The sequence below is a fragment of the Taudactylus pleione genome, unplaced genomic scaffold (assembly GCF_031769625.1).
Source record: "Taudactylus pleione unplaced genomic scaffold, aTauple2 ptg000481l, whole genome shotgun sequence".
Lineage (NCBI taxonomy): Eukaryota > Metazoa > Chordata > Amphibia > Anura > Myobatrachidae > Taudactylus > Taudactylus pleione.
The window spans coordinates 646,334-674,104 of record NW_028284883.1 but is presented as its reverse complement, the minus strand read 5'-3'; the positions used below and the strand labels follow the sequence as shown (position 1 = coordinate 674,104).

The following is a 27,771-nucleotide window of genomic DNA, read 5'->3' as shown; positions in this document are numbered from 1 at the left end:
GATGCCAGCACTCGGGATCCTTGCAGTCATAATCCCGACACTGTCATCCAGACAGGTTGAGAATCCCAACAGCAGAAGGTAAGTATACTCTCCTTCCCCTACCCTTACCCCTAACCCTGCCTCCCCATATATTATACCTAACCCTTCCTCTAGTGCCTAATTCTAACCCCTAACTGTCCTCCTAACCCCAATATTTACTGTCAGGATGCCGATGGTCAGGATGCCAGCACTGTTATGACAGGTGTCAGGATTCCAGGACTGGCATTTTGAGTCCTGGCATCCCGACAGCCAGGATAATTCCATCTCTCTCACTCTAATACTCTAAAACAGGTTGCTCCATCCTTAAATTAAGCATTTTACTCATGACTTGGCAGACTTGAGCTTTAGGAAACAAAACTAAAAATATATATTTTACAGTGATTGAAATAACACAATTATTCCCTTTGGCCAAGCCGAGTTACCGATATTAACTTATCCATAAATCCATTCAGTGAAGCTATTATCTGCAAACCACAAGAACCAAACACTAGGATAGTCCATTTCTGGCATATGTATATGATATACTTTACTGGCCCCTACAATCTTGAAAGTTTCACTAAGCACAAGCCACAATCTCAGATTTATCCAAAATCTTTTATTAATCCTTTATTCAGTTACGAGGTAAAAGGCAAAACTCATAGTTGGGAGGGATGTGGGCAAGCCCCACTCCCACTGGAGCAATAGAGATCTCTTCAGGGGGAACCAGTGACTTGATGGTAAAGTTTTGCAGCATTGTGGTGGTGTACAAGAAAATTTCCATAACTGCCAGACTCATTCCAGGGCAATATCTCTTGCCTGAAAAGATACAAGAAGATGGAGACAAATGGTTATATCCATTTATAAATTTATTACCTACTAATTGTAGTTCCCAGCGCTCCCTGGGTTTAAATCTTCAAGTTATTAAGTTAGGCATCGCAGACCAATTGCCACCCCTCTGTGAAGTTTTCATCCAAATCCATCCAGTGGAAAGCCCAGTATAGGCTCTCCGGCTGTTAAGCCCTACATACACCATCAGCAGGCCTGACCAGGGCCCAGGGCCGGACTGGCCATCGGGCACTTCTGGCAATGCCAGAAGGGCCAATGGCCAAATGCGCCAGTCCGGCCACATCATGACGTAGTGACATCTGTACGCTTACCTCAATCTGTCTATGGAAGCAGCTAGATCCCCCATCTGTCTATATGGCACTGCTACTTACAATGCGATGCACAGTGCCCAGCTCTGAATTGCACAGCAGCCACAGCCTACCCCTTCTTGTGACTCTGCCTCCCAAGTGCCTGTGAGCAAGGTCCAGCCTCCCAGGTTTGCTCAGCAATGGAGGCTGCTGTGACTGTACGCACTGCGGTGCTGGAGCTGAAGTGCAGGGCCAAGCATACTGTTTTCTGGAACACCAGGTCAGTGTTCTAATCCTCACTGCCCAGTGCTCCGTTCTCCCCCCAGCTCAGTGCTACCCCATCTCACTACCCTCCCATCACAGTGTCTCCCCCATGTCCAGCCCAGTGCCCCCTCTCTCCCCATTCCAGTGTCCTCCACCATCTCACTGACCCCCATCCCAGTGTCTCCCACAACCCACCCACCCAGCCCAGATTCTCCCCCAGTTCCTCCCTAAGCAGCTTAGTGCCCCTATCTCACTGCTCACCACCTAGAACCCTTCAGCCAGCACACTCAGTGCCCACATTCATGCCAGTGCCCTCTTCTCCAACCTCATCTACCTCCCTTTCCCATCCAGCACAGTGCCCCAATCCAGTGTCCCTCTCAAGTATCACACCCCCTCACCCCAGCTCATCCAGCCCAGTGCGCCCCCCCACCAATGTCATTGCCTACTTAACCGGGAACAATGTGGCCACCGCTTATCCCCCACCCATTATTAAGGCAGCCCCATCCCTTGACACCCCAGGGTCCACCTATCCATCTGCTTTCTGCTCTGTGCCCCCTCCCTTCTGCTGCCTTTTGTAGGTCTCAGCTTCTAATGAGAACCAGAGAGCTGGATCTCTCCATGCTGGAGGTTTATATGTATATATATATATATATATATATACCCTTTTTTCTGCCCATTGCAGGACTGACAACCCCTCACTCTCTGTATTCTGTGCAGACATCTGATGTGTGTGAGTGTTTGGGGGGGTATTAATTATTTTTTAATAAATGGTATCAGCTTATTACAAAGTGATGTGCTTCAGGAGTAGATGTTTGATTGTTCCTTAATATGGTAAAAGCAATACATTTTCTGAACTTTATTGAGTGAGTATTGTAGGAGCAGCTTGCGGAAGGGAGGGCGGAGGTCAGTGGGCACCAATACTCTTTCTCGCTCAGGGCACCTAAATGTCTAGTTATGGCTCTGGTAAAGGGCATCTAGAAGTTGGCACTCCTAAAGGTGCACATCCATTATGCAACCCAGGGAATACAGTACGATTACGACATCGTTCCCCATCCACTGAATGATATCCCATTCAGTGTAGGCACCCTCCGTCATCCCCAAACATGGTCAATCTGTCATTATCGGCAGATTGACCGGCATGTTCAGGTGATGATTGATGTCGGAAACGACCAGCGGGAGCATGTATCACTGGTCGTTTCTGTCATTAGAGTGCATGATTCGTGTACGATTAATGAGCGATTGCACGATTCAATGTCATAATCGTGCAATTGCTCATTAATATCGCCTAGTGGATATGCACCTTTAGTGTAGAAGTTAGTTTCCCCAAATCAGAAAGTCCAGCCACTGACATTTGTGTATTAGTGAGAATAAAGGCAGATAATTACAAAGCTCTAAAGACATTGAGGGACTAACTTAACAGCTGGATAAAAAAATATTTAACCCTTACTTTTATAGTCTAGGGAAATGGAGGAAGCTGGACATTTATTGAATTTTTATAACAAAATTTTATCTAAGAAAAAGGGAGGGGAACTAAGCGCTATTGGGGAAAGCAATGACTGGACCAGAAATACACATAAGAAAAAAAAAATGTCATTTTATTTTTATTTATTTTATGTTAATTTACTATTTATTTTAATTTTTCGTATGTGTATTTCTGGACCAGTCGTTGCTTTCCCCAATAGCGCTTAGTTCCCCTCCTTTTTTCTTGTCATATTCAATACATACTGAGCTGCTTACATTTACAATTAAAGCGCAGAACACATATACCCCTTTTTTCTTGTTAAAGATTTTATCTAAGTTTAGTTTTTTCCTGAAATATAGTGGCTATAAGTTATATAAATATTTGCATATTGTGTAAAGAATATTGTATGTTTGGGACAGGATGTAGTTGGCATCCCGGTGCTCAGGATGCCTACGCCAGAATCCTGACACCAGGATACTTACCTGCAGGTGTTGGCATTCTCACCTAGTTGGGATTCTGGCTTTGGGATTCTGAGCACTGGCATCCTGTACCCAATCCGTTTGGGAAATGTATGTGATTTTATAAGATTTTGCATGTGACATTACTGCAAATTAAAGAATATACAGTAACATAAAATTATTTTCATTAGAAATAAAATGCCAATTTTAATATATAAGCTTTATTGTACAATAAGAATAGTGTCATACATAGGGTTAATCTTATTGCTCCATTCCTGCCTATAGCCACAATCCCCATAGGTTACTAAGGGGGGATGCTATGCTATAAGAGTAACCAATCCATCTGAAGATGGCGTCAGTTCGCTGTAGCCTAAGGGCTACACTTTGCAAACTTAGTTGGGAGAGGATTCCTTAAAAAATCCTTAAAAGGTCAGGTGAATTTCATATGTGGTTCACTGCTTGCAAGACTTCATTTTATTGTGTTATAGGCTAGCTCTCCTATCATCACAATGAATTGTCTGATGGGCTAATAACATCAGTGGCGCTACTATTGTGTGGGGCATTACTGTGTGGCATAATGTATAAGGGGCACTACTACTCTGTGGCATAATGTGTATAAGGAGTACTACTGTGTGGCATAATGTGAATGGGCTCTGTGTGGTGTAATGATAATGGGCACTACTGAGTAATGTAACGTGGATAAGGGGCTCTACTGTGTGGTGTATTGTGATGAAGGGACACTGACACAACTGTGCTGTGTAATCATACTTGCCTACTTCTGAAAAAGCATTTCAGGAAGATTGTGAAAACAACACCTATGAGCACAGCGTTAAAGTGGACGTATACTGCTACGGTATATCTGAGAGGCATGTCATAATAATCACTTACATCCAAATGTTAATGAGCCATAAAGCAGTTAGTAAGATCTACAAGCATTGCATTTAACAAGTGGTTCACAAGAAACCTTATATGAAAATGCATGTAGCCATATGGATCGGGCTGGGTATGGATTGCCAACTGTTGGGATGCCACTGGTCAGAATACCAACAGCGGCAACCTGACACCCATAAGAAAACAAGGTAAGTCTAACCCTAACCCTCCCTCCCCAGTGCCTAAATCTAACCTCCCTCCCCGGTGCCTAACCTTAACCTCCTTCTCCCCACACCATAAACCTAACACTCCCTCCCCGGTGCCTAAATCAAACCTCCCTGCCCGGTGCCTAACCGTAACCTCCCTCTCCCCACACCCTAAACCTAACACTCCCTCCCCAGTGCCTAAGCCTCACTTCCCCTTCCCCTAATACTGACCCTCCCCGGTGCCTAACCGTAGTGCCTAACCCTGCTACCTAACCCTAACCCTGCACCCTAACCCTCTCCTAAATGGCGATACTTACCTTTGGGATGCCGGCAGCAGGAATACTGGTACTGGGATCCCGATGCTGTCTGGATTTCGGCACCGGTATTTAGACCGTCGGCATCCCACATGCCGGGATGCCGACTACATCCTTTTGGGATCATTGTGCCTTATAACAAATGTAGGGACATGGTACTGATAATCCCATTTGAATGTATATATCTCTGATTTTTTTTTTCCCAAGTATATAACAGCTACATAATGGGGGTAAGGTGCAATCAGGGAGATTGCTAGGCTCTTTGGGGAGATTACTACTGTTTCAGGGAGTCTCCCTGACAATGACGGAGAATTGGCAAGTATGGGTGTAATGTGATGAAGGGGCACTACTGTGTGGCATAATTTGAATTGGAGGTACTATTGTGTGATCATGCCCCTTCGCAGTGAGACCACACCAGATATTTCCACCGCGCGCCTGTGGCAAGCACTCTACCTTCGCCGCTGTCTCTCCCTACTTCAGTTGTGTATGAGGGCACCAATGCTCTTCATATACACAAAGCACCAGAATGTGGCATTACGGCTCTGCTTTGGTGTGCACAGATATGTCCTTCTCTGTGTTCAGCATTCCTGTTTCTGTTCTAAACAATTCCTACAGTGATCATCATCTAATCCTTTTAACTGCTAAGCTAGGGCTTGGTCAATTGGCAAAATGCCTTCCCTTTTCTTTGTGTGCGACCTCCACCAGTGGTTCTCAAACTCGGTCCTCAGGACCCAACACAGTTGGGAATTCAAGTAGAGGCAAAATCAGCCGTCCGATTTTGCCAACGACGTCGAAAAAACTTCCGTTTTCCGCCTAAAAACTGGAGAAAACTTTTCTCCAGCCTAGGGCAGGTAAAAAAAATGTGCAAAATCCCTATGTTTGGGTAAAAATGTGGGGATTTCTTACAGAACGCTTTGAACAGCCCCGTTAATGATACTTTATCAAAAACATTTTTCGTAAGGTGTGTACTTTGGCAAAAAACAACCACTGAAATGTCTTATTTTTTTCATGAAAAATGCGTTTAACATATTGGGTCTGGTATTTTGGAGCGCCAAAAGGATGCGCCAAGTGTTTTAAACATCGCACTTGGCTGGCGCAGGTGTTTTTTTCAAAGCTCTAAAAAAAACACCTGCGCCAGTTACTTGCGATGTTTAAAACACTTGGCGCTTCTTTATGACCCTCTGAAATACCAGACCCAATACGTTAAATATGTTAAATGCATTTAAAAAGAAACAAAAAAAACAACCTTTTCAGCGGTAATTTTTCACCAAAGTACGCAACTTACAATTTTTTTTCCGATAAACTATCATTAGGGGGGCTGTCCAAAGGGTTCTATAAGAAATCTCCACATTTTTACCCAAAAATAGAGATTTTGCTAATATTTCCCTATTTCTCAAAATGGAGAAAAGTTTTCTACATTTTTACATGAAAGATGCGAAAAATCTGCGATATCGCCGGTACTTGAATCCGGCACACAGTTGATGTTTTCCAGGTCACCCAGTAGGTTCACAGGTGTCACTTACATCAAAGAAGTGCCATCTTTGACTAACAGAACCAACCAAGGGCGGGATGGAATAGAAACCGAGTTTGCCGGAGATGCGGGATGCCGGCTGATCTCGATCGTTTTTTTAAAGTTGCAGTCATTTACAAGGCAAAGCCAGTTCAGGTTTGCCTTGTAAATGACTGCAACTTTAAAAAAATGATCGTGATCAGCCGGCAACCCGCACCTTCGGCAAAATCGATCTCTATTATATGCCGCCGTAAATGTCTGACTATGGCACATGTTTGAATCCCCTGCAGGGTGAGCTCTCAGCTCTGTATGTGTATTTTAATACAGATATTGATGTACACTTGCATTTTGTAATATTAATTATATTTGCAATGGCATAAGCTAAGTGGGAGGAGTCAGAAATAGTAAGGGGAGGAGTCTGTGCCTGGAGCCAGATGCTGACATGAGGTGGGCCTATGTGCTTTAAATGCCAGGGCCAATTTTTAGTTCCTGTCAGGCCCTGCCAGGACCTAATCTACAAGTTATTGAGTTAGGTATCCCAAACAAATTGCCACCCCTCTGTGAAGATTTCATCCAAATCCATCCAGTGGAAGGCCCAGAACAGGCTCCCAGGTCAAAGTTCTGCACAGTATACACCAACGGGAGGTATAAACGGGACCTCAAACCCCTTAAAACCTGGCCCGGACCACCTCACGTTGGTTTCATCCCAATCGGTGCAGGGGCTCGCTGGCAACTTTTAGCCTGGGGGCAAGTCCAGAGGACTGGCCCATAAGCAACAACCCCCACACACACATATATAGATATAAGAATTTCCAAAGGTGCAGCACTCCAGGCTAATGTACAAATAGACTCAGACACGTGGAGATAATTTCAACGTTTCACTCTTATTAAGATTGTTATCAGGAAATTAGCCTGGAGTGCCGCACCTTTGGAAATTCTTATTGTTATTATTTGTGGAGGCACTGGGCGCAGTTACAGCAGTATATGAGTGCCGGACCATATATGGCTTATATACATATATATACATATACACATACATAGGGCCTGATTCAGCTGCGGACACAGATCGAGCAATTATTTGAAATCTCGCATGCGTATAATCCGTACTGTGTATGCACAGCAATCGTTTTGCAATAACAGAAGAATCCATCGCAAAATGAGTGACAGACTGTCAGCATTTTGGGGGTGGAGATGGAAAAACGCAGGCGTGTCTGTCTGTTTGAACTCCGTTTCATGGGTGTGCATAAATTAGCTATTTCTATTACATACGCAGCAAGAGAGCTCATGAGACTTGCAGTTCAGACTTGTTGTAAATGCTGGGGACTGGCTGATGTGGATCAATGGTACCGATATTTACACAGAACAGCGACATTGGACGGATATGAGAAAGCAGCAGTGGGCCTTTAAGCCAGCTGAGCTTAGGCAGGTATTAGCTTATTTTTGCAGCTGCGTTGTGTGAAATTGCGGCTGCGGTCCCATTAGCGTCCTCTGCTGAATCAGACCCAAAATTTTCAAAAAGCCAGCACTCACATGCTTCCATATAGTAACTTGCGCCAGCCCTCCTTAATTACTGGTGGCTGAGTAGGTGATATATTGTACTCTGAGAGCAGGGACATACTGTTGTAAGACATTATGGCTAATAAGGAGTATTTGATTATATTAAAACAGTTAATGCAGAGAAATGTGCTGTGAGTAGGCTGTGCAATGGTCAGGGTGTAAACAAGGTGTCACAGGCTCCGATCTCCCCCTTCATCAATCATCCTGTCCTGAGCACAGGATCGCAGCAAAGGATCGCAGAACACATTTGTCTCCTGTGCATTATCAGCTTTCCTGTAATGTAACCTCTTCCCTGCCAGGCAGCATTGACTGGATGGTCACCGGTCCTGACTAGTAATGCAGCATAGCATTCACTCTAATATGATAGGTTATGTGCTTTTGTGTGACATCCTACCTGTGGAGGCTTTGCATGCAGGTGGAAGGTCTGCAAAATATACTGCCACAAGTAGAGACTCTGCTGCTCTTCCCCATCTGCTGTGCAGGCAGCACGCATGTGGAGCGCACAGGCTGTGCTGACATACTGGGCAGGGCAGGCTATGCAGCGCCAGGCCAGAATCATCCCCTACTCTGAGGAGGGAGGAGCTCTACCAGGGGAGGGAGGGGAAGAACTGGCCCTGGGATTAACACTGACACTGCTGCAATACAGTGTCAATACAGCGCTGCCCGAGCTTAATTCCACAAGGAAGTACAAAGGACGGAGTTGCTTTCTGATTGACACTGTTGATAACTGTAGAGTGGCCATGTCACTAATATAAATCGCGAACTGCTTGTCAGGCCCCCTCCTGCTTGTGGCTGTGCACTGCCTCAGGCTGTCACTGTCTGAGCATTGAGCACAGCTCAAGCAGTCGCCCTCCTGTCTCTCCACTCAGCCATTGTGATACGTCCGCCTATGCGCGGCCGTATCACAGCCTGGTTTGTTACTAACTTTGGTTCTACAGGGCTTCCGTAGCCCTGTAGAACATAAAGTAACTGGAAGCTGCCGCCGGTTACTGGAATTCATCGCGCGGCCATAAATGCAGACAGACAAGTCGAATCTCGGCTGCGGCCACATGAACTACTGGACCACCAGGTTATTTCTGCTGAGGAGGCGGCCCGGGACACCAAGTGACGGTGCGGCCCAGGGGGCACATGGCACCCTGCCCCCCGGCCCAGCCCGCCCCTGTGCAGAGGTGTCTAAATGCATACCCAGACAGACAGACAAACAAATAAACAATGAGATATATATAAGATCTAATTGTTTTGAGGTACAGTATGTTTAACTAAACTTCAACTTTCCGGTTAGTACATTGCACCGCATATATTAAATATTTTGCTATCTTAATCCTGGGGAAGAGAATTGAAGCATTCTATCTGGTATGCAAATGTTATTACTTTTTTACACACCTTCATACTTGCAGAGCAAGAATACACACATACTAATTTGTATTCAATATCATTGTCATTTTATCTGGCTACTCTTGAGTGTGCTTTTATTATTGATTATAATTCCTTAGCTCATATTTACAAACTGCTTTTTTCCCTTTTTAAATCAAGAAAAATCAGGGATTGAAACTTACTAGGACAATCATGATGGGAGCAATTATTACCCTACACCAGAGGTTCCCAAATGCGGTCCTCAAGGCTCCCCAACAGTTCAGGTTTTAGAGATATCAATGGTTAAGCACAGCTGACTTAGGGCCTGATTCAGAGCCGTTCGCTATTTGCGGTCGTTCGTTTAAAAACAAGGGGTGGCTTTTTAAATGATCCGTTCGCAAATTGCAGTCTGTTCACACCTCTAAGTCTGAACGAGCGAGCAAAACATACGCTCGTTTATTTGTTAAAAACGCCCCGTGGCCGCTCGCACCATACGTCATGTCCGCTATTTATTAGATTAATCGAGTACATCGACCAGCGTATGAACTGCTCGCTATTCTTGTGGTTGGTTTTTGCTACCACAATCTTGCGAGCAGTTCTGGCTATAAAATAACCCAGTGACGTGGTCAATGACGCTGCTGTATTAATTATGCACACCCATAAAATGCCCGTTTTGACCTTTAAGCACGCCTGCGTTCGGATCTCCACTCCCCATTTTCAAGCACCTTCCCCTGTTACCACCCACATACGCCTCATTCTGTCACTCAAAATAGCAGGCATTCGCTATATTGCGAGCACATGAATTTCGGCCGCACTGACTGGTTCGCGCATGCGTATAACGATCCGTACGCATGCGCAGATGTGCGAACATCGCTCGGAACGAGCGTACTGCCGCTAGCGAGTGGCTCTGAATGAGGGCCTTAATTAGTACCTCAGTCAATTTGATTTAACCACCTGTGCTCAACCATAGCTATCTCTAAAACCTGAATTTTTGGGGAGACATGAGGACCTTGTTTGGGAACCTCTGCCTTATACATTTGTGTCTTTTGTGTTTGTTATATACAGTTTGTCATAATTGTAATCATGTGTTGTGTTTCTCACCACAAAAAGTGGTTTATTTGCATTTCACCAGTGGTGACTCCAGAGCTGGGGCTGCAGCGCAGTCCAAAATTCAAATAGAGGAGTCACACCAACTGCCTTTCCAAACACTGCCAAACATTGCCAGCTTGGACTCACTGGCAGTTGGTGTGGCTCCCCTATTTGAATTTTGGACAGCGCTGCAGCCTCACCTCTGGAGCCACCACTGCATTTAATTATTTCTCATTGAAGGCATACAGTACTTTAAAGCAAAAAAAAATTATTTTGTTTTTTTTTATGACATACAGTATAGGAGCTGATAGCTGATGTTGCCAGTGTTATTGGCAAATATGTCACCACCTCAAAGGCAAGCAACTATAATAGGTCACATGTAAGTCTCTTGGGAATGCCAGATCAAGTGCCAGATCTGTGCTTTCACCTGAACCTTTTGTCGTCATGGACGCACTGTGAATTGCAGAATGTCATAGGGACAATGATCGGCATCTGCACAGCAAATTGTTGGTCATTTCCATTTCTGTGTGTCTGGATGGCAGTGACTTCTGGCAGGTCTGAAACTGCGTCCAGTTGGATAATCAAGCTGGTATCATGGGAATTCTTGTAGCATCCTAACCATTTCCATCAACAGCCATTGGATGATGAATCCTGTGTGCTCTTAAAGCAGCAGTTCCAGCAAAGTGCTGGCTTTCGATCAATGGATGGTATTCATTTTACCCTAGTTACATCGTAAGAAATTAATCTATTTTTAGGAATAGAAAACATTTCTTTTCCATCAATGTCTTGGCTATATGTGACATATCTCTCCTAGGGCAGGATGCCACTGATTGCATGCATAGCTATATTTATTAATGCCATATGCATGACTAATTATGCATGGGCTAGCTCGTTTGATAAGAGCTGTCCCTGGCTGAGGAGAGAACTTCTGGTTTTAAGACCCAGGAGTCCTTCTGTGCATGCAGGGCGACCATCCTACATATGTGCAAGATGCGGGGAATACTGGGAGGGATCCTATTGGATCCCTCTACTGTAAGTCACTGCTAAGAATCCCATAGGCTTCTGGTAAGCAACGCCATCTATATAAAATCAAGGTTCCAATTGCAAGGCCCGGATTACTTCTTAGATGGTGGTTGGGAGATGATCTCACCCATGACTCTGAAGTAGCCACAAGAACCCTTCCTGCAACCCTCCTGCTGGTGGTAATGCTGGACTCAGTGTCTGGAAGGCTGAGAGGGTCATCAGTGTGAGTCCAAATGTGACACTGCTGGGGAAATGTGGGGCGCACTCACAAGGACTCATCTTAAACAATTGGAGCTGCAGCCTTCTGCCCCAGTATTTATACAGCAGTCACTAGCAAGGTAGCATATGGCCACCTGGTGTGGATAACAGGTAGTCCTGGACCCAGCTGGAACGACTAGAGAGGCTGCAGGTGGTATTGCTGCTGACCTCAGCTTGCTACCAGGGATTAACAACAGGGTGTATTGTTACTCCAGCTCTGGTGTTGTGTGCAGGTATCATATTAATCAGTTTGCAGGTAGGACGTAGTTGAAAGTCAGATTATGTGCAGTATTCCAATGCGGTTTGGCCTTGTATAACTTGGAGATCAGACACCATTATGCTCTTATATAGAAAGTGAGTTAACATTTCAAGATTATGCAGTAAAGTCTAGTTGTTCCAAGATATGAATATGCTAAAGTAACTTAATCAAGTATACTGTATATAGAACATGCAGCCAAAACACATATGAATTCTGTTCCCATCCATTCCTCCCAATATGGACCACTGGTAGAATCAGAGCTTAGACATGTGGGATACCTAGCTGCATATTAATCATACCATACATACTATCTGTACTGCACCCTGTTAGCAGATACAGAATTACACTCACCTGCTGAAAATGGCATCAGGGCATTGTTGTTCTTAAATTTCCCATTTTCATCCAGAAAATTGTTTGGGTTAAAATCCTTTGGGTTATTGAACTGGGTCTTGTCATAGTGTACTCCTGTCAGTAATGGGAGAAACATGGTTCCCTGGTGGTGTGAAAAAATTAGAAGAGATCACTAGTTAGAATATTTTATTGTATCATTTCCTATAGTTGATTTTCCAAACTGACTTTTACCTTACGGAATGTATAATTGCGAATCTCAGTGTCCTTGATTAGCTCATGTGGAAGACTCAATGGGGCAACATCAGCATATCGCTGAACCTCATGTATAAAAGCTTCAGTATAAGGCATCTTATGTCTGTTCTCATAAGTGGGAGAACAACAACCAATGACATCATCAATCTCTTGGTAGACCTTCTCTGTGGATACAGAATATGACACAACAATCTTTCAAGAAACCCTCATTTTGAGAATCTTATCAAAACAACATAGACACATCTCTTGTACTTGGTACTTACCTGCTATATTGGGGTATTTTAAGAGAAGTAAAAAGAGGTAACAGAGTGTATTGCCCACTGTTTCAGTCCCAGCAAAGATCAAGATCATGATGCTCATCAACAAAGTGTTGTGGTTATAATAGGAGGCATTGTTTTTCTTTTCCTAAAGTAGGTACAGTAAATTGTATTTTGGGGAAAAGGGAGGATACAGTGATTAATAGGAGATATATAGAGGGTTATGGATTAGCAGCAATTATTGCAAACCACAACAATGTTGAGCACCTAGTGTAGTTTAATCTACAGATTTTTTTGTCTGCCTAAAAGGCACAACACACAACTGGAAACCTGTAATTGAAGACACATAACCTTTCCAACATCATTTGACAAAACAAAATAACAATTTGGAAAAAATACTTTTATACTATGTTATAACTTGATTATGGTAAGTGAACAAGTCATATGGAAATCTGCCTTTTATAGTAAATTAACATTCAAAAAATTATATAGAAAAAAATTCCCCACATATAGTTCAACAGAGCAGTCAGTCCTTCTAAAAGATTTATAACAGAAGTCCTGATATTAAGTAGAATACAATACCATTAGTTGGATGAAAGCACATTGTTCAGAAGTTAGGAAAAATTTCAAATTAGATATTTTTATAATTTCATTTTCCTTATTTGTGTTTCCAAAATATGTGCCCTATATCCCAAAAACTGTGAAATCAGTGTTACATTTTAGGTTGACGCAACTGAGCATTATCACACCAAGGACAGGGTTGTTTTGAAGATTTATAATTCTATCTCCATTTGGCTTCGGGGCAGAGCATTCAACTATCATTGCTGTCAAATATATATCCTTCTTTTGGTAAGCTACTGTATATGGACTCATTGATTGCAGTATCTGCTGCCACAACTTCTGCAAACATGCGGAACATGTCCTACAAGGAATATGATGATGATGGTAAAGACATGTTCCAGGCACATAGCTACTCTGAACTGGAATATGTCCACAAAAGTACACATGCAGCACAAAAGCAAATATCTATTCCTGAAACAGAATAGGAATAACATAAAGATAAATGGTAAATGACTGAATAGGTTACATTATCTGATTTTACATTTCATTGTTCATGTGCCCATACCTGTTGGAATACCCAATGCTGACCTGACCCTAATTATTTTAGACAGATAATATAAATACTCAAATGCTTGTATAAGCTTGAGAGGATATAAGCACGCAATACTAGTTAGAGCTGGTTTGGTGTTGATAATATATGATTGATTGTCTGTGAATGTCAAATTGATATCCTATTAGCTGCTCCGTCTAGGCGGGGTTTAGCAGTACTATATGAAGGGTGGTGGAGGGGTTTAGCTTCATCTTTCCAGATTGTGATCTGGTCCGATAAGTACACTGTGTCTTCAGATATATTGTGTGGTGTTTTTTCTGTCCGTATATACTTTTCTAATTTATTTTCTAAGCTGTTTATACCTTGCCCTTTCTTTTTTACTTTACATTTACCCCTTTTTTCCTTTCATTCTTTATTTTGGCCGGCAGTTCGATTCCCGGCAGCAGCAGCCTCACAAAAGAGCAGAGCCTGGCAGTGGAAGCCCGACAGTGCTGGAAATCCCGATCGTCCCTAAGGTAAGTAAAAACTAACCTAACCAACCCCCCTAACTCTAACACTCCTTAGGGATGCCTAACCCTAACCTCCCCCCAAGTGCCTAACCCTAACCTCCCCCCTCTAAGTGCCTAACCCTAACCCCCCCTTCCCCGCTGCCTAAACCTAAGTCCCCCGAGGGGGTGCCTAACCCTAACCCTCCCTCCCCCTAGCCTAACCCTCCCGTGGGGTGCCTAACCCTAACCCTCCCAGGGGGGTGCCTAACCCTAAGTCCCCCCGGGTACCCTAAACCTAACCCTCCCCCCCCCCCACGGCTGTCCTCTTGCGGCGCCCGGCATCCCTTCGATCAGGATGCCGGGCGCCTGTCTCCCGGTGTCGGGAAAATTACAGGCATCTAGATTTTAGATGCCTGTCATTTAACCCTAGCCGGGATTGAGGATTCAGGAAGCCGGCGGTCGGTATTGTGGTCGCCGGCTTCCTAAACGTATCCCGTCATGGAGGATCAGTTGTCGACATGTCAAATTGCAGTGGGAGCACTTTGTACAGAGGCCTGCACAAAGTGCAGGCCTCTTCATCTGCGGTTGGGTCGGTGGTCCCTTCAAGAACAGGATCAGGTGAGAAGAACATTTTGGCTAATGTTAGCTCTCAGTTATCGCGTTCTGAAGAATCTTCTGATTCTTCTTGCTCCGTGGAAAAGCCGCGCAAGCTGATGAAATACTTTGTGCAACAACTAAAGGGTAAGGGCAAGAGTCCTAAAAGAGTGGGTAGCGTGGAAGCCAGTTCGGCTCTGGATGCAACGGGGAATGCGGTTCACTGCTCCAATACCGCAATTTTGAGAGGGGTTAGGTCCAAGGTTAGAGAGGGAATAAGAAAAGGTCGGTATTTCAACATGTTCACACGTACTCATGATGCTAAGAAAGCATTGAACTTAGCGAAATCTGGGGGTCCAGCAGCAGAGGAGGCTAGGAGGAGTTACCAGAATTGGCTTTCTGGGATTTACATGTTTGCAGCCTGTTACATCGAAACACGGCCAGCTGAGTGTTTGTATATGTTAAATATTTGCATTTGGTGCAAAGCATTTATGTTTCTGCTAGGTTTAATGTCTGGAGGCAATATGATGAGCTTTTTTAGAAAGAAGCAGGATGTTCAAAAAATGTTTCATTTTGGATTCAAAGACGTGGAGGTATGGTTAGAGGTAGGGGTGTGCACCGGCCACTTTTCGTGTTTTGGTTTTGGATCTGGATCTTTCTTCGTGTTTTGGATCTGGATTGGTTTTGCCAAAACCACCCTTCCGTGTTTTGGGTTCTGGGTTTTGTGTTTTGGATCTGTATTTTTTTGAAAAAAAGCATAAAAACAGCTAAAATCACAGAATTTGTAGGTTTTTCTGCTCCTATGCTATTATTAACCTCAATAACCTTAATTTCCACTCATTTCCAGTCTATTCTGAACACCTCACACCTCACAATAGTGTTTTTATGTCCAAAAGGTTGCACCGAGGTAGCTGGATGACTATGCTAAGCGACACGAGTGGGCGGCACAAACACCTGACCCATCTAGGCGTGAAACTGCAGTGGCAGACAGGATGGCAGTTTGAAAAACTAGGCCCCAAACTGTACATAATGCAAAGAAAAAAAAGAGGTGCAAGATGGAATTGTCCTTGGGCCCTCCCACCCACCCTTATGTTGTATAAACAGGACATGCACACTTTAACAAAGCAATCATTTCAGCGCCAGGGTCTGCCACACAACTGTGGCTGAAATGATTGGTTCGTTTGGGCCCCCACAAAACAAGCTGGCAATTAATCTGTCCTTGCACAAACTGGCTCTACGGAGGCAAGATGTCATCCTCATCCTCCTCATCCACCGATTCCTCACCCTCTTCAGTGTGTACATCCTCATCCTCACAGAGTATTAATTCATCCCCGCTGGAACCACAGGTCCCTCTGTACGTTCTGGAGGCTGGTCTCCCTGGAAGAGTTGATAATTCATTTTATGAACATCATCTTCTCCACATTTTGTGGAAGCAACCTCCTACGCCTTTCGCTGACAAGGTTCCGGGCTGCACTAAACACTCTTTCGGAGTACACACTGGAGGGGGGGCAACTCTGGTAAAATAGAGCCAGTTTGTACAGGGACCTCCAAATTGCTTCTTTTTCCTGCCAGTACAGGTACGGACTGTCTGACATGCCTACTTGGATGCTGTCACCGATGTAATCCTTTAACAGACAGACGCATGCTTGTCGCTGCTGCTTTGAGGATGCAAGTGCGGCTACAGCCCACACAATTCACAAAGACAGAAAAAAAAAAAAGAATATTCTTATTGTTTGTGGAGCGCACTTTGAGGGTTACACCACCCTTTAACAGACAGACGCACGCTTGTCGCTGCTGCTTTGAGGATGCAAGTGCGGCTACAGCCCACACAATTCACAAAGACAGAAAAAAGAAGAAGAATATTTTTATTGTTTGTGTAGCACACTTTGAGGGTGTCACCACCCTTTAACAGACAGACGCACGCTTGTCGCTGCTGCTTTGAGGGTGTAAGTGCGGCTACATCGCACAGAAGTCACAAACACATTAAAAAAATAGTTTTTTATTTTTTGGAGCACTTTGAGAGTTACACCACCCTTTAACAGACAGACGCACGCTTGTCGCTGCTGCTTTGAGGATGCAAGTGCGGCTACAGCCCACACAATTCACAAAGACAGAAAAAAGAAGAAGAATATTTTTATTGTTTGTGTAGCACACTTTGAGGGTGTCACCACCCTTTAACAGACAGACGCACGCTTGTCGCTGCTGCTTTAAGGATGCAGGTGTGGCTACAGCCCACACATTTCACAAAGACCGAAAAAAAAAGAACAATATTTTTATTGTTTGTGTAGCACACTTTGAGGGTGTCACCACCCTTTAACAGACAGATGCACGCTTGTCGCTGCTGCTTTGAGGACAGTATCATATGCAATGACAGTAGACTTGTCAGAAATTGTTGGCACGTCCTTCAGTCTGGACCAGATGTCCAAACCAGCCCTTGACTTATGACACAGGCGCACGCTTGGCGCTGCTACTATGTTGATGCACGTGCGGCTACATCGCACACAAGTCACAAACACATTAAAAAAATAGTTTTTTATTTTTTGGAGCACTTTGAGGGTTACACCACCCTTTAACAGACAGACGCACGCTTGTTGCTGCTGCTTTGAGGATGCAAGTGCGGCTACAGCCCACACAATTCACAAAGACAGAAAAAAGAAGAAGAATATTTTTATTGTTTGTGTAGCACACTTTGAGGGTGTCACCACCCTTTAACAGACAGACGCACACTTGTCGCTGCTGCTTTGAGGATGCAAGTGCGGCTACATCGCACACAAGTCACAAACACATTAAAAAAATAGTTTTTTATATTTTAGAGCACTTTGAGAGTTACACCACCCTTTAACAGACAGATGCACGCTTGTCGCTGCTGCTTTGAGGATGCAGGTGGAATCTAGACGGGATTTGGAACCGGGGACACACTACCTCCATCAATTGTCTAAATCCCACTGCACTAATGGCGGATACCGGACGCACGTCTAACACCAACATAGCAGTCAAGGCCTCAGTTATACGTTTTGCTTCAGGATGACTGCTGTCGTACTTCATCCTCATCGCTAGGGACTGTTGGAGTGTCAATTGTTTAGTAAAAGTAGTGATGTTCCTACTTCCTCTCTGGGATGATGAACAACTCCCAGCAGCAGCAATACCACTAGGAGGAAGTGGTTCTTGATCTTTCCCTATTTTATTTTTATCGGAGAAAGTTTGGTCCTCCGTTTATGTTATATTGATATATACGTGCGGCTAAAGCGCACACAAACACAGAAAATATTTTTTTATTTTTGCTGGAGAGTAGTGCACTTTGTGGGTTACACCACCCTTTAAGAAATGAGCCAGCCGGCTCTTTACTTATGGGACACAGGCGCACGCTTGGCGCTGCTCCTTTGTTGATGCACGTGCGGCTACTGCGCACACAATTCACAAACACAGAAAATAATTTTTTTTTTGGTTTGGACTGGAGTGTACTTTGGGGGTTACAGCACCCTTTAACGGTCAAGCCAGCCGGCCCTTTACTTATGAAACAGGCGCACGCTTGGCACTACTTTGTTGATGCACGTGCGGCTACTGCGCACACAATTCACAAACACAGAAAATATATATTTTTTTGGTTTGGACTGGAGTGTACTTTGGGGGTTACACCACCCTTTAATGGTCAAGCCAGCCGGCCCTTTACTTATGACACAGGCGCATGCTTGGCACTACTTTGTTGATGCACGTGCGGCTACTGCGCACACAATTCACAAACACAGAAAATAATTTTTTTTTTGGTTTGGACTGGAGTGTACTTTGGGGGTTACAGCACCCTTTAACGGTCAAGCCAGCCGGCCCTTTACTTATGACACAGGCGCACGCTTGGCACTACTTTGTTGATGCACGTGCGGCTACTGCGCACACAATTCACAAACACAGAAAATATATATTTTTTTGGTTTGGACTGGAGTGTACTTTGGGGGTTACAGCACCCTTTAACGGTCAAGCCAGCCGGCCCTTTACTTATGACACAGGCGCACGCTTGGCACTACTTTGTTGATGCATGTGCGGCTACTGCGCACACAATTCACAAACACAGAAAATAATTTTTTTTTTGGTTTGGACTGGAGTGTACTTTGGGGGTTACAGCACCCTTTAACGGTCAAGCCAGCCGGCCCTTTACTTATGACACAGGCGCACGCTTGGCACTACTTTGTTGATGCACGTGCGGCTACTGCGCACACAATTCACAAACAGAAAATATATTATTTTTTTAGCACTTGAGGGGAGCACCCCTGATGGACAGAGCACCCCCTGGACAACACTACAGCACCCCTTTAGGACTGGGACACTGCACAGGACTTTAGAGTGGACACAGCCCCTATGGAGAACTGACTGCACAACACAGTCCAGCCAGCCCCTATGGACTTTGAAGTAGTGGACACAGCCCCTATTAACAATAGCAGCACAGCACAACACAGCCAGCCCCTATGGACTTTGAAGTAGTGGACAACAGCAGCACAGCGCAGCACTGCACAGCACATCACTACTCTGCACTACACTACACTACACAGCCCAGCCAGCCCTAACTCCCACCCTCCCTCTTCACTGTCCACAGCCGAGTGAGAAAATGGCGCCGACACGGGTACCTTATATAGGATCCAAAACCTGCGAGACTCGGAAGGCGGGATGATGACGTTTTGCCTCGATTTCAGATCCGAGTCAGGCGGGAAAAGTCAAGCTTGACTCGGATCTGCCTCGGATCGGGGGGGTTCGGATTTCAGAAATCCGAACCCGCTCACCCCTAGTTAGAGGTCACCTAGCATGCGAGGCCCACTACCGAAGTGGCTGTGGGGTGTAAGCAGCCCTTTTGGGTACAAATGGGATTTCTACTTCAGGGTCCATAGGGTATCCACAGGATACCTTGGGGTATAGGTGTGACGTCAGTCGCAGGGCACCAAAGAGTTAAGCTTTCAGCCTCCCAGGATGCACTAGGTCCCCCTCCTATACCCCGCCCCCGGGCCAAGGCACCTCAGTTTAGTTTGGTGCCCGGCCGGAGTCGGGTGCACCTGTTGGAGTGGGGGCTAGAAGAGCCCCTGAAGCTTATTCTTCATGCAGCTGTGGCTGCACAACTGGATGTACAGCATGGACAGTCAGTCCTGACGTCCATGCTGTCTTCCCTACACCCCGCCGGTACCAGAACGCCGGTACTGATCCGGGGATGCTGGTGGGCGTCTGGGGTCACAGCTAGCGGTGACCCCAGATGCTCCGGACCATGGCCGGATTCAAGGGGGACAGAGGTAAGCAGCGGGGTCCCGCGGTGGGTCCCCGCTGATCACATGGTCCTAAGTCCCCAGGCAGGGGGCTCCCTGGGGACTGGCTGCAGCGTGGAGCCAGGCGACCAACCTGCGCTTCCACTACCCCCTGGGACAGCGGACCGCAGCAGAGCGGTAGCACTGCGGCGTCCCAGGGGTTAAATGCATGCCAGGGGAGCGCGCCTTCCCTGTCTCACAGCCGGCGCCTCCCCCGCTGCACACAGCCCTCTCTGCATGCTGCCGACTGGTCCTGTGGCAGCGCTCCTCCCCCAGGCCAGCCTCCTCTCTGCTCCTCGGCGGCCATCTTCTCCAGAACGCATGGTGAACGCTGCTGGAAGCGCTGGACGGAAGCATCGTGGTCTGGGTCCCCCCGCATACCTCTCCTCCGCTGTGGTCAGGTCTGTGTATGCAGCGCTGTGTCCTACCAGGCCCTGTGTCTGTGTAGTTGAGTGATCAGAGCTGTTAGTGCAGGAATTGTTATTTCTCTGCATTGTATGTGACTGTGCTAGCGCTGCTGCCTGTAATCTTTTCTTCATCTAAACTGTCAGCTTTATTACTGTCCCTGTTCTTTCTGCTAAAGCCCTTGCGGTGCGGTGCTGCAGGGTGGTCTCTCGCCTATTTAATACTTAATTGGTGAGAGAGGTCACATACGTGGTGCCATCATGTCTGAAAGTGATTTTCCCCTCCGGCTACAGTGTACCACGTGCAAAGTACCGTTAGCGGAGGGGGAGGGTAGCGCGGAGGGCCTTTGCCGGCAGTGTTTGTCCATGGCGCGGCCTATTACGGTTACAGCACCGGTACAGGAGCCGCCCTGGGCTTGTTTCGCTCAGGCGTTAACAGCTTTAGTGGGCCAGTTAGCTCCGCAGCCCGCGTTTACTCCGATGGGTTTGTCCCAGCAGTCTGTGGTGTCGTCACCCATGCAGGGGTTCCCACGACAATTGGTGGTACCCCACAGTCTCCCTATTTCCCCGCTCCCGGGTTCTCAGGAGCCAGCGTGGGTTAACTCCCTGACGAGTTCTGTACAGCACTTGTCGGATGTGTTGCAAGGGGAGTCTGTGATGCGGCCTCATAAACGGCCGGTGGCGTCTCTGTCCGCTCTTTATGAGGATGACGAAGGGACGTCTGATGATGGGGAGATTCTAGATCCTTACGATCAGGAACCTCTCCATACTAAGGACGCTGATGCTAAGTCCAAAGTATATATTCCTGGACTTATTCGGGCGGTCCGCACAGCCTTGGTGATTGAGGACGAAGTTCCCCCAGCGGCTAAATCTAAGTATGCCTTTTTCAAAGATGTGAAGGGCGATGCCACAGTCTTTCCTCTTTCGGGTCAGTTGGTGGACCATTTAGAGGAGGCGTGGAAACAACCTGGCAAAAGATACCAGCCGCAGAGACGCCTGGCGGTGGCTTATCCGTTCGCGGATAATTATTTTGCGAAGTGGGAATCCCCTCCACAGGTGGATTCTCACGTGACCCGTCTTGTCCGTAGTGCCACATTGCCGATGCCATCCATGTCCTCCCTTAAGGATGCTACGGACCGCAAGGTAGAAATCTGCCTGAAGTCCGCTTATTCCCTTGCAGGGGGGGCAGCACGGCCGGCTATGGCCATTTGCTGGGTTGCCAGAGCGATGGAGCGCTGGGCGGATTCATTAGAGGCTTCTTTTGAATCCGACTGTCCGGCCGATCAGGCGGAGTTGATTGGCAATCTCCGTGATTCGGCCACCTACATCAACGAGGCGGCTCTAGACATTAGTACTCTGGTGTCTAGAATTTCTTCAGCAGCGGTAGCTGCTCGTCGCACCTTGTGGCTGCGATCCTGGAAGGCGGACGCAGATTCCAAGAAAGGTCTGGAAGCGTTGCCGTTTACCGGAGAAGTTCTCTTCGGTCCGGATCTGGATAAGATTGTGGCCACGCTGGCGGCAGCCAAATCTGCCTGTCTCCCGTCGGCCGCTGCTCCTTCTGGTTCGGGACCATCGTCCTTTCGGTCATCTAGGGCCCAGGGCAGGCCCAAACCACAGTCGTTTCCTCGACAGGCTGGCCCTAAGAAATCGGTCAAGCCCCGGAAGCAGGCATGGAGTACCAGACGTCCGGCCCCCAAGCCAGATGACAAGCCTGCGGCCTGACGGTCCGGGCCTCCCTTTGGGGGATCCCAGGGTGGGAGGCCGCCTGCTACAGTTCGCCCAGTGTTGGTCGACCACTACGACAGACACTTGGGTTCTGGAGGTGGTTTCTCACGGATACGCCCTCTCCTTCCGGCACAGACCCCCGGCTCGCTTCTTCACCACGGGTCTCCCATCAGACCGGAACAAGGCTACGGAGCTGCGGAAGGTATTGCACACTATGCTCCAGGCTGGAGTTATAGTGGCGGTTCCATTCTCCCAGAGGGGCCAGGGTTTCTATTCAAATCTATTTTTGGTACAGAAACCCAATGGGTCATATCGTCCGATTCTCAACCTCAAAGCACTCAACAAGTCTTTGCGGGTCCCGAAGTTTCGGATGGAGACCCTACGGTCCATCATTCTGGCGCTGGAACCTGGGGACTACTTGGTGTCATTGGACATACAGGACGCTTACCTGCATGTCCCTATTCTTTGGCGCCATCAACAGTTCCTCAGGTTCGCAATCAGCAGCGACCACTTCCAGTTTCGGGCGTTACCTTTTGGCCTGGTAACAGCACCACGTGTTTTCACCAAGGTGATGGCGGTCATGGCGGCTTCTCTGCGGCTGCAGGGAGTCCGCATGTTGCCGTATTTGGACGACCTGTTATTGGTGGCAGGATCTCCAGAGCTCCTGTTACGCCACTTGGACCTGACCATTGCACTGCTGCAACGGCACGGCTGGCTAATCAACTGGCAGAAGTCCACTCTAATCCCGTCTCGGAGGATTCTGCATCTTGGAGCCTTATTGGACTCGGGACAGCAAAGGATCTTCGTGACGGAGGACAAGATCTCTGCTTTACAGTCAAGGGTGCGCAGTTGTCTGCACAGCCGCCGGGTGTCCTTACACTCGGCGATGAGGTTACTGGGCTCCATGGTGTCGGTGTTCGACATGGTGGAATACGCCCAGTTTCACTCCAGACCTCTGCAGCACCTGATCCTGTCCAAGTGGAACGGGCTGACTCAGTCTCTGAAGTCCCAGACGATTGTGCTCACCCAGGAGGTTCGCCTGTCCCTTACGTGGTGGTTACAGACGAACCACCTCAACAAGGGACGTCCGTTCTGGGTTCCAAATTGGGTCCTGTTGACAACGGACGCCAGTCTTCGGGGCTGGGGAGCAGTTTCGGGTCCACACTTGTTCCAGGGCAGGTGGACGCCGACAGAAGCGGAGCTTCCAATAAATATCTTGGAACTCCGTGCGGTCTTCAATGCTCTCCAGCAGGCACAGCGGTTTCTCCAGGGTCGCCCGGTGCAGGTCCAGTCGGACAACGCTACCACCGTGGCCTACATAAACAGGCAAGGAGGAACTCGCAGTCGGGCGGCTCTCGTAGAGGTCTCTCGGATCCTGGTTTGGGCGGAGCGCAATCTTCCGGCCATATCAGCGGTCTTCATCCCGGGAGTGCTCAATTGGGAGGCGGACTTTCTAAGTCGCCAGGACGTTCATCCGGGGGAATGGTCCCTGCACCCGGACGTTTTTCAACTACTGGTGGACAGGTGGGGTCTTCCAGAAATCGACCTCATGGCGTCCCGGCACAACAACAAGTTGCCGGTGTACGGGTCTCGCACAAGAGACGAAGGGGCGTCTCTGGTGGATGCTCTGTCCGTCCGGTGGACGTTCCGGTTCGCATACCTGTTCCCTCCGGTCTCCCTTCTTCCACGGGTAATCCGGAAATTCAAACAGGAAGGAGGGACGCTCCTGTTGATAGCTCCCGCGTGGCCCAGACGGCACTGGTTCTCAGACCTTCAGGGTCTGTCCGTGGACATTCCTCTGCGGTTGCCGCTACGACCGGACCTTCTGTCTCAGGGTCCTTGCCTTCACCCGGACCTGACTCGGCTGTCTTTGACGGCGTGGCTGTTGAGACGGCCATGCTGAGGTCCCGGGGGTTTTCCAGCTCTGTGGTGCGTACCATGTTGCGAGCTCGGAAACCGTCTTCCGCGAGGATATACCATCGCGTGTGGCATACGTTCTTCCAGTGGTGTCGACCGAGAGGTTATGCACCGCGGGAGTTTCGTCTGTCTCGGATTCTCGCCTTCCTGCAAGCGGGACTAGATCATGGGCTTCGCCTTGCTTCTTTGAAGGTACAGGTTTCGGCCCTATCTGTCTGGTTTCACCGTAGGATTGCTACAATCCCGGATGTGCGCACCTTTATGCAGGGTGTTCTCCGCATTCAGCCGCCCTTTGTTCCACCTGTGGCGCCTTGGGATTTGGCTGTGGTCCTGAGGGCTCTCCAAGGACCGCCGTTTGAACCACTGGGCTCAGTGGATCTTAAATGGCTAACAGCTAAGACTGTTTTCCTTCTGGCCATTGCTTCGGCCAGACGTGTTTCTGAGTTAGGGGCTCTTTCTTGTAGACCCCCTTTCTTGGTTTTTTATGGGAACAGGGCAGTGCTCCGCACTCGGCCCGAGTTTCTTCCCAAAGTTGTTTCCCAGTTTCATATTAACGAGGAAATAGTTGTTCCGGCCTTTAACTCACCGGGTCTTTCCGTGGGTGAGGCCTCTTTGGATGTTGTGCGGGCCTTAAGGACTTATGTTGACCGCACTTCTTCGTTTAGGAAGTCGGACGTTTTGTTTGTCCTCTTTGGCTTCCGTAAAAAGGGTTGGCCTGCTTCAAAGCAAACTTTGGCAGCCTGGATCCGTATGGCTATTTCTGGAGCTTATCTTCATGAAGGCCTACCGGTCCCTCCTTCTCTGAAGGCTCATTCCACTAGGTCTGTGGGTCCTTCGTGGGCAGCTCGACGTGGTGCCTCGGCAGTTCAGATCTGCAAGGCTGCTACGTGGTCTTCTGTCCATACCTTCGTGAGGTATTACAGGTTTGACACCTTCGCCTCTCAGGATGCTTCCTTCGGGCGGCGGATTCTCCTTTCTGCACAGGAGCGTCCCCACCCTTAAAGGATACTGCTTTGGGACATCCCCAAGGTATCCTGTGGATACCCTATGGACCCTGAAGTAGAAAATATGAGATATGGTAAGAACTTACCCTTGTTATCTCTATTTCTACGAAGTCCATAGGGTTCCACAGGACTCCCGCCCTGTCGCACCTGTGCTGCAGATGGGCTTTGCTCTGGTCACCGGTTTTCCGTCTCCCTCTGGTGAGAATGTGATTCTTGTATGTGTCCAGATCTTTGTTCTCTCTCTTCCTTCTCCTCCTCCGGCCTATGGCTTGGTAACTAACTGAGGTGCCTTGGCCCGGGGGCGGGGTATAGGAGGGGGACCTAGTGCATCCTGGGAGGCTGAAAGCTTAACTCTTTGGTGCCCTGCGACTGACGTCACACCTATACCCCAAGGTATCCTGTGGAACCCTATGGACTTCGTAGAAATAGAGATAACAAGGGTAAGTTCTTACCATATCTCATATTTTAACACAGTGGGACGAGGAAAGTGTTAAGCGTTTAACAATGCACAATGCGCTAGAGGGACAAGCTGATGATTTTGATCCAGCAGATTGTAGCGTAACTTACCAGTCATTCATGGATGCCCTTAGTATCGTGCAGGGTTTTGGGAAAGGGGCTTTGTTGGCAAAGATAGATTTTGAGTCTGCTTTTAGAATGCTTCCCCTACATCCTGGTTCCTTTCGTTATATGGGTTTTAAGGTGGGCAGTTCAAACTATGTAGACAAATATCTACCTATGGGTTGTTCTATTTCATGCTCCTTTTTTGAGTGTTTTTGCTCCTTACAGTGGTGTATTCAGGCGGTTACTAATCAGTCAGGAGTTGCGAATTACTTGGATGATTTTTTATTAATAGGGCCAAGTAATAGTGATGTTTGTGATGAGCTGATTTTTTCGGTTCAGGCTTTTTCTTCCCATCGCTCGGAAAAGATGGAAGGGCCGATTACTAGATTGTCTTATCTAGGTATTGAAGTCAACACCGATTTGGGCCTGTGCAGATTACCCTGTGATAAGGTGCAGAAACTTAGTGATTTATTGTTGTTTGGTCTCAGCTAAAAATGTCTCTTTGTAGCAGCTGCAGTCTTTGCTGGGTTTACTTAATTTTGCGTGTTGAGTCATTCGAATGGGCAAGGTATTCTGTCAAAGATTGGAGCAAGCATCAGCGGGTGTAAAAAAGCCCCATTACATGATTCACCTTTCTGCTGAAGTGAAAGATGATTTTAGGGTTTGGTTGAGGTTTTTACGTGAATTTAACAGGGTTCGTATTTGGCTTCCGGAGCCAGTGGCCAATGCAGAGCTACAGTTGTATACGGATGCATCAGGGTCATTGGGCTTCGGTGCATTCTTTGAAGGGGAGTGGTGTGCGGAAGCTTGGCCTGAGTCATGGCGGGTTGAGGGTTTGACGGGCAATTTACTTCTTTTGGAACTGTTTCCCATTGTTGTAGCGGTGGAGATTTGGGCTTTAAAACTTAGCAATTGTCGAATCATATTTTGGTGCAATAACCTGGGGGTGGTGCAGGCCGTCAATAATCAAAGGTCAGTTCCAGCAGGTGATAAGGCTACTTAGGCATTTGGTTTTTGTTTGTCTGTCTAGGAATATCGATTTTACAGCTAAACATGTTCCTGGAGTTGAGAATGATATTGCTGATGCTTTATCTCATTTTCAATGGGAGAGATTTAGAGTGTTTGCACCTACAGTGGAGGTTTATGGTTTGTCTTGCCCTGATTATGTTTGGCAGATCATAAGGCCGGCATTGAAGGACTCGCATTGAGGTCATTTGCTCCAGGTACTTTGAGATCCTATCCAGTGGCTTGGAGCGAATGGCAGACCTTCATTGCAGACAAGAGGAGGGTAAGAGCATTTAGTATGTTACGTTGGAGTTTGTCTGGTGTTTGCATGAGAGCGGGCATTCAAAGACATCTATGTCAGAGGTTTTAGCAGGAATTTCTTATTTTGCTTGTTTAAATGGTTTGGTGGATCCAATCAAGTAATTTATTATCTCTAAAGCGCAGAATGGATGGGCAAAGGAACAAATGAGGTTGGGTGATTCTCATAGGCCTATTAATATGGGGATGCTAAAGGATTTGGTAGTAGCAGCTTCCGGTATAGCTAAAGAAGATTATAAGTCCAGTTTGTTCAGTTTGGCTTTTACCTAGGCATTTTTGGGGGGCTTTAAGGGTGGGGGAGTTAATAGCAGTTAATAAGAAGTCCATTAATACAGGTATTCATTTAGATAACGTTATAGTTAAAACCGATTTGATTATTTTAAAAATACATAGATCAAAGACAGATCAAATGGGGAGAGGGTGTTGGATCTCTGGGCCTGATTCAGACCAGCTCGCAAGCGCTATGCACTCGTGAGTGGGTCGATATTAGGTCATTGCGCATTAGCACGTCGGAGCCGGCGACAGCTCGCACCGTTTTGGAGGTGTGGTGTGGGGGTGGCTTCACAAATGGAGGAATTCCAATGCGAATGCCTGCCATTTGTTGGCGGCCCCACTGACATCACCTGTGATATCAGTGGGAGAGCTTCTGGCTCTATTAGAGCCAGAAGCTCTCTGGGGCTTGCAGCCACGAGACCCTACCACATGGGTCTCGTCGCAAGCCCCGATGGTCG

General features: G+C 47.1%; 1 protein-coding gene across 3 annotated transcripts in view; it reads right to left on the bottom strand.

Annotated features, from left to right (window-relative positions):
• Positions 1 to 614: 614 nt before the first annotated feature.
• LOC148502821 (cytochrome P450 2F2-like) overlaps positions 615 to 27,771 on the bottom strand; it is a 96,337-nt gene continuing 69,180 nt past the window's right edge. For all 3 annotated transcript variants that reach the window (XM_088449263.1, XM_088449264.1, XM_088449265.1), the window contains exons 7-10: positions 12,641 to 12,782; positions 12,357 to 12,541; positions 12,126 to 12,267; positions 615 to 834 (exon numbers count right to left, since the gene is read on the bottom strand). In XM_088449263.1, coding sequence (XP_088305389.1) covers positions 650 to 834; positions 12,126 to 12,267; positions 12,357 to 12,541; positions 12,641 to 12,782 — 654 coding nt within the window. In that variant the 3' untranslated portion in view covers positions 615 to 649. The remainder of the gene's footprint in view (positions 835 to 12,125; positions 12,268 to 12,356; positions 12,542 to 12,640; positions 12,783 to 27,771) is intronic.